The sequence below is a fragment of the Lutra lutra genome, chromosome 13, assembly GCF_902655055.1.
Source record: "Lutra lutra chromosome 13, mLutLut1.2, whole genome shotgun sequence".
Classification (NCBI taxonomy): domain Eukaryota; kingdom Metazoa; phylum Chordata; class Mammalia; order Carnivora; family Mustelidae; genus Lutra; species Lutra lutra.
The window spans coordinates 88,992,603-89,010,228 of record NC_062290.1 but is presented as its reverse complement, the minus strand read 5'-3'; the positions used below and the strand labels follow the sequence as shown (position 1 = coordinate 89,010,228).

The 17,626-nt window shown below is 57.8% G+C and overlaps 1 protein-coding gene across 7 annotated transcripts; it reads left to right on the top strand.

Annotated features, from left to right (window-relative positions):
- The first annotated feature begins 1,767 nt into the window (after positions 1-1,767).
- Positions 1,768-17,623, top strand: SH3GLB2 (SH3 domain containing GRB2 like, endophilin B2). Of its 7 annotated transcripts, XM_047699194.1 has the most exons (14): positions 1,768-1,971; positions 6,541-6,682; positions 7,516-7,644; positions 10,915-11,048; positions 11,301-11,393; positions 12,774-12,785; positions 13,458-13,520; positions 14,470-14,619; positions 15,024-15,047; positions 15,518-15,607; positions 15,932-16,032; positions 16,295-16,309; positions 16,420-16,660; positions 16,940-17,623. In XM_047699194.1, the coding sequence occupies exons 1-14, from the start codon at positions 1,909-1,911 to the stop codon at positions 17,045-17,047; spliced, it is 1,365 nt and encodes a 454-aa protein (XP_047555150.1). In that variant the 5' UTR covers positions 1,768-1,908; the 3' UTR covers positions 17,048-17,623. The 7 variants fall into 7 exon arrangements, with proteins under 7 accessions (XP_047555150.1, XP_047555152.1, XP_047555154.1 ...); XM_047699196.1 differs by lacking the exon at positions 12,774-12,785; XM_047699198.1 differs by lacking the exon at positions 14,470-14,619.
- The last annotated feature ends 3 nt before the right edge of the window (positions 17,624-17,626 follow it).

Sequence of the window (17,626 nt, the reverse complement as noted above, 5' to 3'; positions counted from 1 at the left end):
CCACATGGGGAATCTCTGCTCAGTGGGGAGCCTGCTTCCTCCTCTCTCTCTGCCTGCCTCTTTGCCTACTTGTGATCTCTGTCTGTCAAATAAATAAATAAAATCTTAAAAAAAAAAAACAACTGTGAGTGCTGTCTGCTGGCACACTTTAAAAAATATATATTTTTAATTTATTTATTTTGGGAGAGAGAGAGAGAGAGAGAACGAGCAGGCGGAGGGGTAGAGGGAGAGGAAGAGGGAGAGAAGCAGACTCTCGTTGACCTGAACTGAAATCAAGAGTCAGACGTTTAACCGACGGAGCCACCCAGGCACCCCTGAATCTTTTTTTTTTTTCAAACAGTGTTCAATGTGAGTTATTGGATGAGTGAACATATAAGGATATTGATATATGCCTGTTGAAGATGATAGGGTGGATGCTGACTCAATGAATGATATAGACCACCATCGACAGACATTGATAAATAAATGAATGATCAGTATAGATTAATAAAAGCACATAGTGATGGCTCCAGGTAAGTAATAAACACAGACTCATTAAACGGGTGCACATTAAGTCACCTGGAAACTTTCCAAACTCCACCTTCCTGGGCCTCATGCATGCTAAGAGAACCAGTCTGGGAGTGGGTCTGGGGTCTGGATTTTGAACAAAACCCCAGGTAACTGAACTCATCCTGCAGAGATCAGCTGGGGGAGGCGATGGGGAACTGGGGTTAGGTTAGTACATGGAGATAAACAAGCCAGGCATCCAAAGGATAGAACCAGGTAGGAGATACGACCAGTCCAGGAACAGAGCTCTCCACTGCATTAAAAGATGAAGTCTAGGGGTGCCTGGGTGGCTCAGTGGGTTAAAGCCTCTGCCTTTAGCTTGGGTCATGATCCCAGAGTTCTGGGATCGAGCCCCACATCAGGCTCTCTGCTCCACGGGGAGCCTGCTTCCCCCTCTCTCTCTGCCTGCCTCTCTGCCTACTTGTGATCTCTGTCAAATAAATAAATAAAACCTAAAAAAAAAAAAAAAAGATGAAGTCTAGAGAGAGACAGACGGGAGAGGCTTGTCAGGGACTGTGAGGAGGTAGGTTCAAGATCCGCAAGTGTCCCTGCCCCAACCGCAGCCCATTCCACTACCTTGGCCTCCCTACCACTCCTTCCTCCCCCATAAACCCTCCAAACACCCTCACCCAACTTTGGAGAGCCAGAGGGCTTCCTGGGAACAACCAGAGGAGTCCGCAGCCAGCCTGTGCCCTGGCTCAGATGTCCTTAGTGTCACCAAGGTCAGTGTAATAAGAAGGGGACTGGAAAGTTCAAGGTGATGGTGGTGGTGGTGGTGGTGGTGGTGGTGGTGGTGGTGGTGATGGTGGGCTGCCCAGAGAGACAAAAGAGGCAGGCAAATAGGAAGACAGAAGGCCTAGTAGATGAGTGGGGTGCGAATGGTCAAAGGTACACGAAGAGGCACAAATGGGCAAGGGGCTGTGGGACAAGGAATGGAGAGAGGCCCCCCAGGTGGCAGACGGAGGCCTCAGAGAAACGTAGCCTGTCGAGGCAAGACCGGGCTACCTCTGGTTCCCCGGGGTCCCTAAGACTCCTCCCGGGCCGCCCCGCCCCGCCCCGCGTGCTTCGGCTAGCTCCTCCCACGTGCCCCGCCCTGCACGCTCTGGCTGGCTCCTCCTACGCGGCCCGCGCCCCGCCCCGCGCGCTCCGGCGGGCTCCTCCCCCGATGCCCGCGCCCCGCCCTGCGCGCTCGGGTTAGCTCGGCGGCGGCGGCGGCTGCGGGCTGGCGAGCGGGCGCGCAGAGGGAGGGCGCGCAGAGGGAGGGCGCACCGGCAGCAGGTGGGCGGGGTACGGGCCGGCGGCGGCGGGCTGGGGGCTGCCAGGCCGCGCTCGGGCTGAGCGCTGCCGGCCGTGCGTCGCGCCATGGACTTCAACATGAAGAAGCTGGCGTCGGACGCGGGCATCTTCTTCACCCGGGCGGTGCAGGTGAGGCCGTGCGCCCTGGGCCTCGCGGCCCGGATGTGGGGCGGGCCGGGAGCACCCCTGCAGGAGAGCCGGGGGGTGGCGCAGGAGAAGCCCCTGGAGGCTGCCGCCCCGTCCCCGCTGCGGGACACCCTGGCCCTCACATCCCCTACTGCGGCGCTGCCTAGAAGAAAGAGCCCGGGGCGGCCGGCCACTCTGGCCGCACACTCAGCGTAACCCGGGCCCGGGGACTGAGCCGGGCCGCGGCCCCGTTACCCGGGGCGGTGGGGGGAGTATCGGGGCCCACGGTTTCTGCAGGCTGGGTTACCCCGCTGCCGTAACTCCCGCCCCAGGAGGGAGAGAGCACTGGGAGGCCCCTGCCTCCCCGCCCTTTCCCAGCAGTGACTCTGGCAGTCGTCCGGAGGCCTGAGCCCCAGGCCCAAGGACCATGCACCTGCCGCGACCCCTTCTCTGAGCCTCAGTCTCTGCACCCGTGCAATGGGCCGGTGGTGCTGATTCCGTCAGGTCCCCTGTACACGCTTGGATAGTCAGTCCGGAAGCCAGGAGGGCTGGGATTATTTCCTTTCTGCTCCACGGGAGGCCTGTTTCCTCTTATTTCTCCAAGCCTGGAGGATGGGGAGAGGGCTGAGGTCTGGCTGGGTGCCCTCCTTGGACAGCTGTCCAGGCTGATGGTGCCGGGATCGGAACAAGTCCTATCCACATTCTGGGGCCAGGAGAGAAACTGAGGCATCTTAATGTAATGGTGAAGGCCTGGAGGCAGCTATGGGCATGGATGCTCCCTCTTGTGACCTTGAGGAAGGGGTTTCATCTCTTGGCCTCAGTTTTTCAATCTGGAAAATGGGATTAGCAATCCCTCCCTCCCAGGATGGCTGTGAGGATAACGGGGACTCTGCATGTACATGCTCTCTAAAGACAAGCTTATGGGGCGCCAGGGTGGCTCAGTCAGTTAAGCATCTGCCTGCGGCTCAGGCCATGATCCCAGGGTTCTGGGATCAGGCCCCATGTTGGAGTCCCTGCTTAGCATCGAGTCTGCTTCCCCCTCCCTTTCCCCCCCCACTCATGCTTTCGCTCTCTCAAATTAAAAAAAAAATCTTTAAAAAAAAAAAAAAAGGCAAGCATACTAGTAGTGTTAACGTAGTTAGTATGGCATGTGACCTTGGGCAAGTCACTTTCCCCCTCCTTTCAATCGGGTGTAACACCCGTCTGCCTCCAGAGGTGGCTGCAGTCCTGGGGCTTGGCCTGTCGCAGTGCTCTGGGAGCCAGTCCTATTGTTTGTCCTTGCTGTTGTCTGGAGAAGCCCAGCCCCAGACAGTCTCTGGGAGACCCATGTGCTCATGTTTACTAGAAAGCACCATGTCCCGTGTCCCGTTGAGGATTAGTGCCCCAGTGAGGACTTGCTGCCTGGTATTTCAAGCCCCGCAAGGTGATCCCAGCCCTAGTGGGTTTGCTAGGACCCTGGAGCCCCTTGGCTATCCTCAGTTCATCTGGAAGGTGGGAACCCTCCCACTGTTGGTATGGCAACATCTCCCACATCTCCCACATCTGGGAAGAACCTGATCTGCCAGTTTCCTGCTACTATGGGGCGCTGGCACCTGACCTGGCCAGGGCCTGCAGAGCCTGGGGTGTGGGGAAGCTTGAGCTCTGTGGCCTCACTTCTCCTGGTCGGGGCAGGCCCAGTGGGTCACCTGTACTGGAGTGGGAGCCAGCGCCCAGGCTCCAGACTCTGGGGTGGAGGAGGGAGCTGGGAGCTTTATAAATAGAGGCTTTCTCCGGCTCTGCACGCCCACCCCCTGCTGCTGCCATTGTGCAGGGAGCAGCCTCGGACTCTGCAGACATCAGCCCCTGAAGCATGGGTCCCTTCCTCTTGGTAGTGATGGGGCAGGGTGACAGGCCAGAGGAGAGAAGTCTTGAAATATCACCTGCGTAGGAGAGGACCCTTGGGACCCGCTGAGGCCAGGCTGCCTGGAGATAGGCGTCGGGAGGGATGGGAGGGAGTTCTTCATTCTCAGTGTGTGGGCAGCTTCTCTGCCTAGGTGCCACCATGCCATGTCCCAGGATATACTGGGTAAGCCGTCAGCCCCTCCACGTACCAGGGACACCTTTTAGAGCCTTGCCCCATTGCCATCCAGTAGGGAACCTGAACTTGACCCTGGGAGAGCAGGATCCCTTTTGCATGGGTGATTCTGGGATTCCGGGTCCCTGAACGGTGCCTTGAAAGTGAGGATGAGTTTGTGAAGTTGGTCCAGGGGCTGGGAAATGCCCAGCTAAGGGCATCGAGGCAGGAAAACCTAGGGCATATTGAGTATGATGCCAGCGTAGGTGGGAGTGGGCCGTGGAAGCCATAGTACTAATGCTGTTAGTAGTAACTGCCGTAATAGTAAGAGTAGTGGTAGAACTAGTAATAGTAAAGGCCGTGAGGAGGCAGTAGCACTGTCATCGTCTGAGCCAGGCAGGCAGCACTGGACATAGGATGGAGGTCTGGAAAGCCCCATAGGATATTGAACCTGGGTGGACCTGGTGTGTGAGGGATGGCTGCCCCGAGGCTCAGTGGGGAGTGGCTGCCGTTAACCTTGCACATTCGGGTGACGTAATCACCTAAGGTAGGGTGCCTGGTACTGTTGGGGTACGGGGATTCCTAGGTAGCTCGGAGGAGGAACATGAAGAAGGCCTTCTATCCGTGGTCATGATGAGAGCAGCTAAGGTTTGTTAGGCCTGTGCTGTGTGTTTCCAAATCTTCTGTGAGATAGGTCCTGTTATCCCCCTTTGCCAGGGCAGGGGAGCCCCTGGCGAAGACCAGAGAGGTGGCTTTGCCTCTCTAAGCCTTGATTTCCTTATCTGGAAAATGGGGCTAAGGCTACCCCTAAGGGTCTGGGTGAGGTGAGGCCTGCTTGGGGCCTGGCTCTGGGAGTCTAGGGAATCTGAGAAGGCCCAGGAGTGGGGGGAGAGGTGGGAGGAGGCCGGGAGCAGCTGCTTCCCAGGTAGGGAGCCACAGGCCGTCATCCTTGGCCCACCCAGGCCTGCAGTGAGAAACCCAAGCCCTGTTGCATAATTGATGGCTGCCCAGTGACTCTGCCCAGTGACTCTCCGTGGCTGCCGCCCCCTCCCTGCAGCTGGGCTGGAGCTGTTGTTGGCCTCTGGATGACTGATCTACGCCAAGCAGGCTGGGAAGGGCCTCCAGACTCCCAGCCCGGAATGACCCTGACTTGAGCACAGTCTGCCCCTTGCTTAGCCTCAGTGGCATCATCTGTGACATGGGAAACTTGACCCAACTGTCCTGGAGGCTCACGGAGATGTCGGTGGGTCACTGGTGTCAAATGCTTATAGCCCAGGGTTGGACCACCACGCAGTCAACAGTACTGCTGCGTTATTACTGATCTTTCTCCTGCAGGTCTATGCCCTTCTGCTATTTGACTATGACCTTGAACAGGCTCTTTCTGCCAGAGCCTTCTAGATCAGAGGGGCCAGGACTTGGGCCAGTATCAGGTAGTTCTCACGTGGCCTGCACAACCTCTGCCGGCTCTGACTGGTGGGACATCCCGGTTCCTGCCTGGCCTTGGGGTGGGGCTGCCAAGCTTTCTAGGCCTTGTGCGTGCCCAGCAGTTGGCTCTCAGGGGCTAGTGGTGTTCCCTGTCCACTGCACCAGGCGACCAGAGGCCAGCCATGTGGCTCTCCCACCCCCACACATCCCTTTCCTTCCCGCTGCCTCTCCACCCATCAGCTCTTTGCAGCAGTGGCACCGACTCCCTGCCAGACTCGGGCCTTCATGTCTTACCCACATCTTTCTTTCTTTCTTTCTTTCTTTTTTTTTAATTTTTTTTTTTTTAAGTAGACTCCACTCTCCACGTGGGACTCAAACTCATGACCCTGAGCCCCCTCAGGCGCTCCTTACCCACATCTTTCTCATTTCATCCTATTTCAGCGATGAGGGAACTGGTATTATTTATTATTCTCATTTTTCAGCTCAGGAAACTGACTCCAGAGAGGCAAAGCCACTTGCCCACGGTCCTGCCGCTCATCAGTGCAGACCTGAGACTCAAATCGGGTCCCTCTGACTCTGAAACCTGGGTTCTTCCCACTCACTCCACTGGCGCCCCCTCCCCACTGGCTCCCAGCCCCCCAAGGAGCCTGTGATCACCCGAGACCTTGCTCTGTGCCCCATTTATTCCCTGAGCACCTGTTACCAAGTGCTTTGCTTCAAAGTCAAGCTAGGAGGACCCTTAGAACTAGGCCCCCAATGACTCCTTATCCCCCTAAGTAATAAGCCAGATTTTGTACAAATGTGCATTTTGCAGGGGGCGGGGCTAGCTTTCTGGGTTTCCAAAAGAAGCTGTGATCCCCAACCTTTGGTCCAGCCTAGTTTTACAGAGAGGCAAATTGAAGCACAGAGTAGGGTTGTAACTTGGTCAGGGTCACAGAGCAGGTTAGGGGCAAAGCCAGTTTCTTGACCTTGGGCTTGGTTCTAGTTGGGTGAGGGGGAAGGAGGTGTAGAAGGAGGTGTAGAAGCATGGGGCAGGGGCAGTCTTTGCTTCCCCCCTCCGAGCCTTCCCTATCCCTCAACCCTACCCCCCACAGTTCACAGAGGAGAAATTCGGCCAGGCTGAGAGGACTGAGCTGGATGCACACTTTGAAAACCTTCTTGCCCGGGCAGACAGCACCAAGAACTGGACGGAGAAAATCCTACGGCAGACAGAAGTACTGCTGCAACCCAACCCCAGTGAGTGGGTGCCGGGCAGTCCTGGGCGAGGGCTGGAGGCCACTGGTAGGAGGCCTGGGCTCCAGGTGGGACTGGGTGGCACACAGGATTTGGATCAGGTTACTGGGGCTTCTGAGGCCTGCTTAGGGCCGGGCGAGCAGTTAAAGAGCCCAGCAGACAGTGATGGGCTCCAAGATGCACTCTCTGGGGCAGCAGGAGGTTTAAGAGTTTTGCACCAAGGAGTTGGAGAAATGCTTGAGACTAAAACATGCTTGGGAAGAGGCAGGGAAAGCATGAGCTCAATCTATTGAGAGGCTGGCGGAGCCTGAGATGGAGAAGGGCTTGCCCTGAGTCCCACTGCAGCGAGTGTGAGCAGGGAGCACGCAGAAGCCATGGGCAGGAGAACTGGGGGGCGGGGGGGGGCGGGGAGGGCTGTCTTGGGGTCGTGATGCTATCTGCCTCCAAGTCTCCTATATAAGTGGGGGTCCCTGGAGCTTTCTGGAGCCAGAGCCGGAGGACTGTCCATGTGTGTATTAGGTTCTGTAAATCCATATCATATGGAGGGAGAAGTGAGTGGGTCTTTACCTTGGGCCTGTCACCCCCAGCTATGTGACCTGGGGTAGGTATTTCATGTCTCTGAGCTGTGGCTTCCTCCTCTCTGGAGTGAGGGGTCCTATGGGGTTGAGTGCTGGTTTCACTAGGTTGAAATGGGCTCCAAAAAGAGAGTAATCTGTCTGTCACCAGGCCCGGCACCCCCATGGGCGGCCCTGGTCTGGGTCTGTTTCTGTCCCCATGGCTGCCATCCTTGGGTTGTACTGAAGAGCCCCGTGGCTTTGGCTGCTGTCTCCCTGCAGGTGCCCGCGTGGAGGAGTTCCTGTATGAGAAGCTGGACAGGAAGGTGCCCTCGCGGGTCACCAACGGGGAGCTTCTGGCTCAGTACATGGCGGAGGCGGCCAGTGAGCTGGGGCCCACCACTCCCTATGGTGAGCCAAGCCCCCAGCCAGGGTCAGGGGTCACAGTCTCTTGCTCTCAAATTTTCATCCATCCCTCCCTTCCTTCCTTTCTTGCTTTGTGTTTTTGAAGTACAGAAATATCTACTTGTAAACATTCATGAAATGGATGAATGAAAGTGAAGAAAATGAAAAAAAAATTGAAATAAATGAAAATAAACCAGTGAGGGGCGCCTGGGTGGCTCAGTGGGTTAAAGCCTCTGCCTTCAGCTCAGGTCGTGATCCCAGGGTCCTGGGATCGAGCCCCGCATGGGGCTCTCTGCTCAGCAGGGAGCCTGCTTCCCCCCCCTCTCTCTGCCTGCCTCTCTGCCTACTTGTGATCTCTGTCAAATAAATAAATAAAATCTTTGAAAAAATAATAAATAAATAAACAAGTGAAAAAAATTCGTTCACCTTGCAAACACCTCAATCAATGCAGATGAAAACAGAGTGAGAAACGGAAGTCTCTCTTACCCAGTTCCGGTTTCTGTGCCTTTCTTAATGGGATCGTACTGTGCGTACCCTTCTGCGACCTGATTTTTCATCTCGGTATTGTGTTAACTACCTTCTCCCAGTGGCACATAGAGAGCCACCGCCATCTTTTTTTTTTTTTTTTTAAATTTTTAATGTTTTACAGAGATATAATTTACATGCCATAAAATGCACCTGTTTTAAGTATATAATTCAGTTCTTTTTCGTAAGTTTACAGAGTCGTGCAAACATGCCCCCCAATCCTATTTAAAGAACATTTCTGTCCCCTGCACAAAGGGCCATGTCTGCTTAGAGTCAGTCCCCAGTCCAGTCCCCCTGCTGCTAACTACTCATGCACATTCGTGTGCCTATAAATGTGCTTTTTCTGAACCTCTCATATAAATGGAATCACATGTTGTGTTGGGTGGTTTTTAAGATTTTATTTATTTGAGAGCCAGAGAGAGCACATATGCATTCATGAGGAGCTGAGGGAGAGGGAGGGGGAGAGTGTCCCACGCAGGCTCTGCATGGAGCCAGACGTGGGGCTCGATCCTTTGACCCTGAGATCGTGACCCGAACCAAAAGCAAGAGTTGATTGCCCTACTGACTGAGCAGCCCAGGCCCCCCACGGTGTGCTGTGTTTTGCATCTGGCCCCTTAGAGCGTAGCTTCTCTGACTTTTATCTGTGCCGTAAGGTGTTTTAGGATTTCATTCCTTGTTATTGTAGGATAGTAAGTGTTCCGTTGTATGGCTAGACATTTGGGTTGTATCCTTCCAAGCGTTTGCACACAGAACTTTGTGAGGGCATGTGTTTTCCCTTCTGGATATGCACCTAGGAATGGACTTGCTAGGTCACACGGTAAACTTAAGTTTAGCTTTTTAGGAAATTACCAAACTGTCTTTCGAAGTGGCTGTGGGATTTTGTATTTCCACCAGCAGGATGGTGGTTAATTTCCGTATATTTGGATTTTCCAAGTTTCCTTCTATTGTTGATTTCTAATTGATTTTGCTGTGGTCAGAGAACATGTCTGTATGATTTTAACCTTTTACGTTTATGAAGATTTGCTTATAGCCTAGTATATGGTCTGTCCTGGAGGGTGTTGTTCACTGGAGATCATATGCTGTGTTGCTGTGGAGTGTGGTAGAGTCAACAGGCCAAATTGGGTGACAGGGTTGTTCTAGTCTCTGTGGGCTGGCGGATTTTGTCTTGTCCTCTGCTTTACCGAGAAGTACTGAAGTCTCCCACTATTTCTGATTCTGGCTTCAGATTGTCAGTGTTTTCTTCATATGTTTTTGGAGCTCTGTTGTGAGGTCTGTGTATTTACTATTGTTATATCTTCCTGACGAATTGACTTATATCATTGTAAAATGCTGTTGTCTCTGGTCACGTTCACAGTAAAGTCCGTTTTATCGGACAGCAGTTCACGCACTCCTTTTCTCTTAGGAGGATAGTTCACATGGTATACCTTTTTCTGTCCTATTTTCAACCTATTTATGTCTTTAAATCTAAAGTCTTGGGGTGCCTGGGTGGCTCAGTGGGTTAAGCCTCTGCCTTCGGCTCGGGTCATGATCTCAGGGTCCTGGGATCGAGCCCCGCATCGGGCTCTCTGCTTGGCAGTGAGCCTGCTTCCTCCTCTCTCTGCCTACTTGTGATCTCTCTCTCTCTGTCAAATAAATAAAAAATAAAATCTTAAAAAAATAATAAAATAAAATAAAGTCTTTGATAGACAGTATATATTTGGATTTTTTTTTAAGATTTGACTTATTTATTTGACCGAGAGAGGGAGCACAAGCCTGGGGAGAGGGAGGGGGAGAAGCAGGCTTCTTGCCGAGCAGGGAGCCTGATGCAGGGCTGGATCCCAGGACCCTGGGATCATGAACTGAGCCGAAGGCAGACACTTAACCGACTGAGCCACCCAGGCGCCCCTGTATTTGGATTTTTTCTTAAAAATCCACTCTATCTTCATTCTTTGATTGGAGTGTTTAATCCATTTGTATTTAACATAATTATTGATGTAGTTGGATGTACATATGCCATTTTATTAAATTTTCAATAAACGAGATTACTGTCTCATTTCCAGATCTCCTGTTAAATTTCTAGCAGAGCTCTTCGAACCAGTATTCCTTATTCAAGTCAACTGTGATGTTGGTCTTCTTCAGTTATTTGCCGTTGAGATCACTGCTATTTCCAACAGGGTCCCCTAGATTATTCTGTGCTCCCGCCCAAACCAAGTCAGCCCCAATACCACTACCTTTCCCTGCGGCCCATCCCCCACCCCTACCCAGCTGCCCACCTGTGGACTTGCCCCGCCCAGGTAGAGCAACAACTGCAGAGCTGACCATGAGCTGACCATGCGAAGCCCCCCGCCCCAGGCTGGGAAGCCACAGGTTCCCACCTTGTTCCTACCAAGGTCCATCAGTTCTTGAGTAAATATTCTGTTTCTTTGCACTTGGTCAATTTCCAGAGTCCGGAAACGTTTGCTTTTGACAGTGATACCCATTTTTACTGTTGCTTTTTGGGAACAGGATTTCTTGAGGTGCTTTCTGTGTTCTGGAAGTCTCCCCCTCATCTTTGTCACCCTGTGTCCTAGTCGGCCTTTGGGACGTCCCGCTATTTACGTCGGTCTCCCGTCGACAGACATGCAGGTCGCCCCACGCGCTTGCAGGCCGGCCGTTCCGCACTGAGCCTGCAGTGCTCACGCGTCCGCGGCCTGCCTCTCCCTGGGCGCTCCCTTAGGGTCCGAGCAGCCCGAGCCCAAACCTCTTCCTCACCCTTAAACTCCATTTAATCAGGGAAGACACTAATCAAGGTGGCGGAAGCTGAAAAGCGCCTGGGAGCCGCCGAGAGGGATTTTATCCACACGGCCTCCATCAACTTCCTCACGCCTCTGCGCAACTTCCTGGAAGGGGACTGGAAGACCATTTCGGTGAGAGGACTGGGCCCCCGCTTCCTGGTTACTGCTGTCCTCCTCCTCGGAGCTGCCGAGACACGCTCTCCTCCCATCCCGGGAGCCCAGCACTCCCAGGGCTCCCGAGATGTGGCTCTTGTGGACCGAATGACACAGTGGGTGACCTCTCCCTGTCTGGGCCTCAGTTTCCCTGTTTGGCCCTGATGGCCCCGTGGGCCAGTCCTGCCACAGCCCAGGGTCTCACTCTTCCCTGCCACCCCACCCCGGCAGAAGGAGAGACGTCTCCTGCAAAACCGGCGTCTGGACTTGGATGCCTGCAAAGCGCGGCTGAAGAAGGCCAAGGCTGCAGAGGCCAAAGCCACGGTAGGTGTCCCTGCTGGTCTCCCGCCTCACCACCCCCAGCTCTGTTTGGAGCCAAGGGAGGGTGAAGGGACCTGACGTTTGGCATGACCTTTCTTCCCTTTCCCTGCCTGGAGAGGCTTGGCTGGGGGATGCTGGTCCTGGCTGACCACTTCAGGTCATGCCTCTCTGCCCCTCCCCCACAGGGAAACCTGGCCACCCAGAGCTCTGGGTCCCAGGGCAGACATTTATGGGGTAGGCTGACCAGCAGTACCCCGACCCAGGCTCAGGGCACGCCACAGCCTCCCCAGACAGACAATCAATTGGAGTTTTTCCGCATGGCCCTGCCCTGCCCTTCCTGAATGCTCGGCTCTGTCCCCCGGCTCTGCCCGGGCATGGCTCCCCCTTACTAACTACCCCACCCGCTGCTCCAGCGCTGGTCCCAGGGTGCCCTGATGGTGGGAACCCCGGAGCTGGACCGCGCACCTGCTTAGGGACATGACCGAGGGCCCTTTCAGGTAATCCCATGGCCCTGGGTCAGGCCTTCCCTCTACACTCAGCTCACTGAGGCCCGCTCAGCCTGGCCAGGCCAGCCGATGGAGTGTGGCGCAGTTTGCCCAGGGCTTAAGCCAGGGTGGGGAGAGCAGGCCTGAGGGGGAGCACGCTCTCGGCACGTCAGGCTGCTTGGCAGTGTGGGGGCCTAGAGGCCACCTCACACCCAGGAACCAGGTCAAAGGCAGGCCGGGGGTCACTTGTGTCTTCCCAGACTCTCAGCTGCCCCAAATGCTCCTTGCGTCCCTCTCCCACGGTGTGGCCACTGGGGACCATGGAGTCTTGGCCTGTGCCACCTCTGGTGAGAGCCAAGGGCAGGGTCTCAGCACACCCGGGTGTGTGGGGTCCAGATCGGAGGCAGGGGCTCAGCCACTGGAGTCTTCTTGTGGTTGGGTGAGATGACCAATGGCTACAGGGTTGACCTCTTGAAGTCAGCTGGACAGGATAGTCTCCTTGGAGTACCTCGGCCAGAATAGGCTTCTCCTCCACCAGGCAGGCCAGGGGAGCCTTTCCTTAGTCACTAGAGCGGCACGACCTCCTCTCCAGTTGTCTGGCCCAGACAGCCTCGAGCCCTTGAATTAGGCCCCACGCCCTCTGCAGAGAGGCCCAGGGCAACCCAGGCACAGCGAGCGCCCCAGAAGACCACAGCCCGGCAGGTCATCCCTGCCCTCCCGAGTAGACCCAGGCACACGGGCAGAGCAGGACTCCTTCCGGACGGCAGGGTCGTCTGCCCACCTGCCTGCCACCCACTCTCCCCTCCCACCACGGGGGTCCTGCTCCCGCCTGCGCTATGGACTCACTAACCTCTTTGTTTTTGTTCCTTTCCGTTCTGCTTTGGGTAACTTGGCTCAGTGTGAGGGAGATGTGAGTATACCTTTCCTGCGTGCTGTGCTGCTTCTGGTTTGCCCGGCCCAGCCTCGGGCCCAGGGGTCTGGCCGGCCCAGGGGACGTCCTGGGTGTTTTGCAAGCAGCTGGTCTCCCCACCAGAGCCTCTGCCATGCGTAGCCTCTGGTTTAGGGAGACGCCAGGCACTGGAGCCTGTGAGTCAGCTTTTTGCAAACGTGGAAAGCCTGTCACCCTGTCCATCCATGCGTCCATCCGTCCACCTTGTTGTGGGGGAGGGGCCCGGTCCTGTGTGGAGATTCTGGGATGGAGAAAGCCGGGGTGGAGGGTGATTGGTCTGGAGAGCTGTGGCTCTAACTGGAATATCTGAGCGAGGCTCGGGTCCGGGGAGGAGGGGGGCCAGGCCCAGTCTGTGACTCACCTGAAGGCTCCCTGGCATCTGCTTTCCTGGGCTCCCAGCGTGACCACCCACCTGGTCTTTGTCTGACTCTCCATGTCCCCAAGCCCACCTTGTGTCCAGGAGGTTGGAGTGGGGAGAAGGGTCCGTGTGGTATGTGTCTCCAGCCTCCTGTCCCTTGGGCCAGGGCTCCTGGCCTCCTGGCCTCCCCCCACAACCCCGCCCCGTGGGAGATGCTGGGGCGGCGCCTGGCCCCGGATGACCCCCCTCCCCTCCGTGACCTCTGTTCCCGCCAGACGGTGCCTGACTTTCAGGAGACTAGACCGCGTAATTACATTCTCTCGGCCAGCGCCTCCGCGGTAAGCGCCCCACCCCGGCCGCCCGGCCTCTCTCCGCCCCGGCACCAGGGGACTGCGTGGCACCAGGAACACAGGGCGCATCCCCCAAGCCAGGAAGGCACCAGCCCTGCTCCTGGCCGCCTGCCTGTGCCCTGCTCCTGCATCACTGGCCTTCCTTCTCTCTGCGCCGCGCTGGAGCTTGGGGCCAGGCCAGCCGCCCCAGACAGCGTGGGGACAGTGCAGGCCCCGTCTTCTGGGACCCAAAGGTCTGCCCTCCATCCCCCATCAAGGGCACTGCCCCCTGGTCCACGTCGGGCTTGAGGACCCCACAGCTGTGACAAAGGGGGCACTCTTCATCCAGCCACCTCTCTGGCACACCTGCCCAGCATCCTGGCAGCAAGGGTGGGGACCAGCGGGCTGGGGGCAGGAGTGTCCGGGGGCCCAGGGCAGCCGTGGGGCCTGAAGACTCCGAGTGCCATGGGTTCTTTTCTCCTGTGTTGTAACTGGGTATTTACGGTTCGGTGTGGGACACGGGCCAATCACACCTCCCCCATCGTACCCATCGCCACCACTGCTGTGCCTTCTCTGCCTTCTTCTCTGACCTTCCATTTCCACCGGGGGGTGGCACGCACTTGCACGGGCCGTCAGGCTCTCTCCGCCCCCGTCATAGCATGTTGCCATGTGTGTCTGTGCCTTCAGGCGGCGGCCGGGCCATCGTCCCTCGGGGCGGCAACGCCGGAGCACTCCAGCAGGCCCCTCTCTCTGCGTGTCCTCCGGCCATGCGTGCAGAGGTCACTCCCCACGTTTTGGTTTTCTAAATGGCACTGTGGTGGGACATCTCGGGACACAGGGCTGGCCTTGCTCTGCTTACCATCCCTCAGGTCGCCATCTTAGGATAGACTTCCCGCGCTGGGCAGGAGAACTGGGTCTCCTAAGTCGTGGCGGGGGGAGGGGGGTCTTTCTTCTTTAGACTCTGGATGACACTTCCTGCCCCCCTTCTTGGGCCGAGTGGAAGGAGGAATATCCCGGAGGGTGGAGAACGCCCTGTTTTTTTCTTTTGCCATTGAACCCCAGTGTGACTCGGGCACGAGGCTGCCTTTCTCTGCCGAAGGACAGAAAGGTTCAGTGACTGGCCTAGGGTCACACGGTCCTGCGTCCCAGCCCACCAGCCTTAGCTGTCAGTCAGGGTGGGATGGGGGACACTGGGTCTCCCATCAGAGCCCGGGGGCTTACGCTGTAGGAGAAACCCAAGCAGGACTTCCCAGCTGGCTGTCCCCTACCTCCCCTGCATGCGGCATGTTGGGCTGGATGTGGTTGATAGCGACCCTGCTCATACAGGCCGTGTCCCAGCCTCAGCTCCTGGTTGGGTTCGGGGGAGTGAGGAAGGATATGGGGGCGCGGGTGGGGTCTTGGGGAGCTGGGGCAGGGCGCGGGCTCTGGGGTTCAGCCATCCTCACCCCATTCCCCCGCTGACTGGTGCCCCCTCCCTCCCCTGCTGCCCTTGTCCTGTCGTGGTCTCCGAAGCTCTGGAATGATGAGGTGGACAAGGTGAGTCTGGACTCGGGAGGCTGCCGCGGGTGGGGAGCCGCCGGTGCGGGTAGGGTAGGGGTCAGATTGGTTTCCGGTTCTGGGCTCTGCCGCTGTCGGGGTATTACTCGCTCTCTGGGCACACTGCCCCCACAGTTCCTCTGAGCACACAGGGGAATGGCAGGGTCAGATGGCTAGGGACAGAGTGTTACAGCAAGGTTGTGGCAGGGCACTCATGGGTCCGTCTTTGGCCGCTTGCAACGGAATAGGTCCAGAGGGGTCCCAGCAAGGGGGCAGGGCTCCAGGCCTGAAGTCAGGGGTGCACGGTGAGAAGTACACTCCTGCCACCAAGATCTCTGTCCGCGTCCCCAGGGGGATGTGTCCTCTGCACCCAGAGTAGGAGAGGAGGCTGCTCCAGGGCGGACCACAGATGGGAGGGAAGGTGGGGCCCACTGTTGCTGTCACCCGCCGTCCCACTCTGCCTTTCCCAGGCCGAGCAGGAGCTCCGAGTGGCCCAGACGGAGTTCGACCGGCAGGCTGAAGTGACCCGACTCCTGCTCGAGGGAATCAGCAGCACTCACGTGAGTCCTGTGCTGCTCCTCCATCACCTACCATCTTCCTGGCCCCACCCTGGGCCCCCCACTGAACTCCTCCACAAGGAGGCAGACCATGAGCTTGGATCTCAGAAGCAGGGGGCGAGAGGCAGTGCTTGAGCCCAGGGTCCTCAGGGTGGAACTTAGCTTTGGTCCCAGTGCCAAAGGCTGGGCAGCCCTCCCTGCCCTCAGGGGGCCGCTGGCTTGGGGCCAAGGACTGAGTGCTAAAGGCCGGGGTCTGCGGTCAGGCAGGAGACTAGGACGCCTCCCAAGCCAGCACCGCTCTCCCCGCACCGCCCCCCCCCTCCGCAGGTGAACCATCTTCGCTGCCTCCATGAGTTCGTGGAGTCCCAGACAACTTACTACGCACAGTGCTACCGCCACATGCTGGACTTACAGAAGCAGCTGGGCAGGTACCCGCTGGGGTCCCCTGGCTCCCAAGCCCCACAAGCAGCCCATCCCCTTCTCCCCTTGGGGCAAAGACCTTCTCCCTAGGCTCAGCAAGCCCCCAGACTCCCAGGGCAGGTTAGAGGGCCCCTGACCAAGCCCTCAGTCAGGGGCATCACAGGGCTGTCTGGGTGACAGGGAGGTGTCTGGCCTGGGCAGGAGGATGGCAGGGATGGGGAGGCGCGGCTCACGATTCCCTTCACCTTGCTTTTCCCTTCACGCTGCCAGCTCCCAGGGAGCCATGTAAGTAGCTGGGGTCCCCTTGCCTCTGTGGCAGTGGGCCCAGGTGTTTGGCTGAACACGTGGGACTACCATGGGGACACAGCTCCCAGCTGAGATGTCACCCTCTCCAGATTCCCAGGCACCTTCGTGGGCACCACGGAGCCCGCCTCCCCGCCCCTCAGCAGCACCTCGCCCACCACCGCTGCAGCCACTATGCCCGTGGGCCCCTCTGTGGCTGGCCTGGCCCCTCCAGGAGAGGCCGCTCTCCGCCTAGAGGAGGTGACGCCCCCCGCCAGCGGGACCCGGAAGGCCCGGGTCCTCTACGACTACGAGGCGGCCGACAGCAGCGAGCTGGCCCTGCTGGCTGATGAGGTGGGCCTGGTGCCGCGGGGGTGGTGGCCAAGGCCGGGCTCAGGAGCGCCAGGGAACTGGAATGGGGAGCCCCCCCCACTGCCTTCAAGTCTCCAAGGGGCCCTGGGGGGCGGCGGGGGCTGGGGGGTGAGTGGAGGGAGCTGCAGCCCTGAGGAAGCCGTCTCTGCCTAGAGCAGGTGAGGAGGCAGATGCCCGGTCTCGTGGGGCCCTGACAGCCCCGTCGCCATGCCGTCCTGCCCCGGCTGGGGTATGACCACCCCTCTCTGCCCTCCTCTTCAGCTCATCACCGTCTACAGCCTGCCTGGCATGGACCCGGACTGGCTCATTGGCGAGAGAGGCAACAAGAAGGGCAAGGTCCCGGTCACCTACTTGGAACTGCTCAGCTAAGCCGGCCCCCTCCAGGCCCCTGCCCACCCTGGCCTGGGCGGGAGAGGACAGGAGGCAGCCCTGCCACTTGTCTGCTGGTGACTCAGCTGCTCAGGGTGGGGAGACTGGCCCCATTCTGTCCGTGCCCCTGGTTGTCCAGCTGTGAGGGGGGCCCCTCCCCCAGCCCTGCTTCTGGAGCCCCTCACCCCGCCTGCATCCCCCAAGAACCCCAGCTCCCCAGCCCTCCTGGCTTTGGCTAAGGAGGGTGGAAGGACTGGCCGCAGTGCTGCCCTAGGCACCCCAGCCCCTGCGGGAAGCCTGGGGTATGCCCTTGGCCAGAGAGCACCTGCCTTTTGGTTGCCAAAAGCAGCAAGATGGGAGGGGCAGGTGTGCAGCAGGGCTGGGGCCCGGGTGGCAGAGGGGCGACGGGCGGACTGGTGTCTCCCAGGTGCTGCCCTCCCCTCCCGCGTGGACTGCTCACGCCGAGTTCCGTGGCTCAGCCTGCACCTCTCCACACTCACTTTTTAATGGATCTTTTTACTCTGCCTGTCTGCTTGCTCTCTAGCCAGTGACAAATAATAAACTGTCCTTCACGTGCAT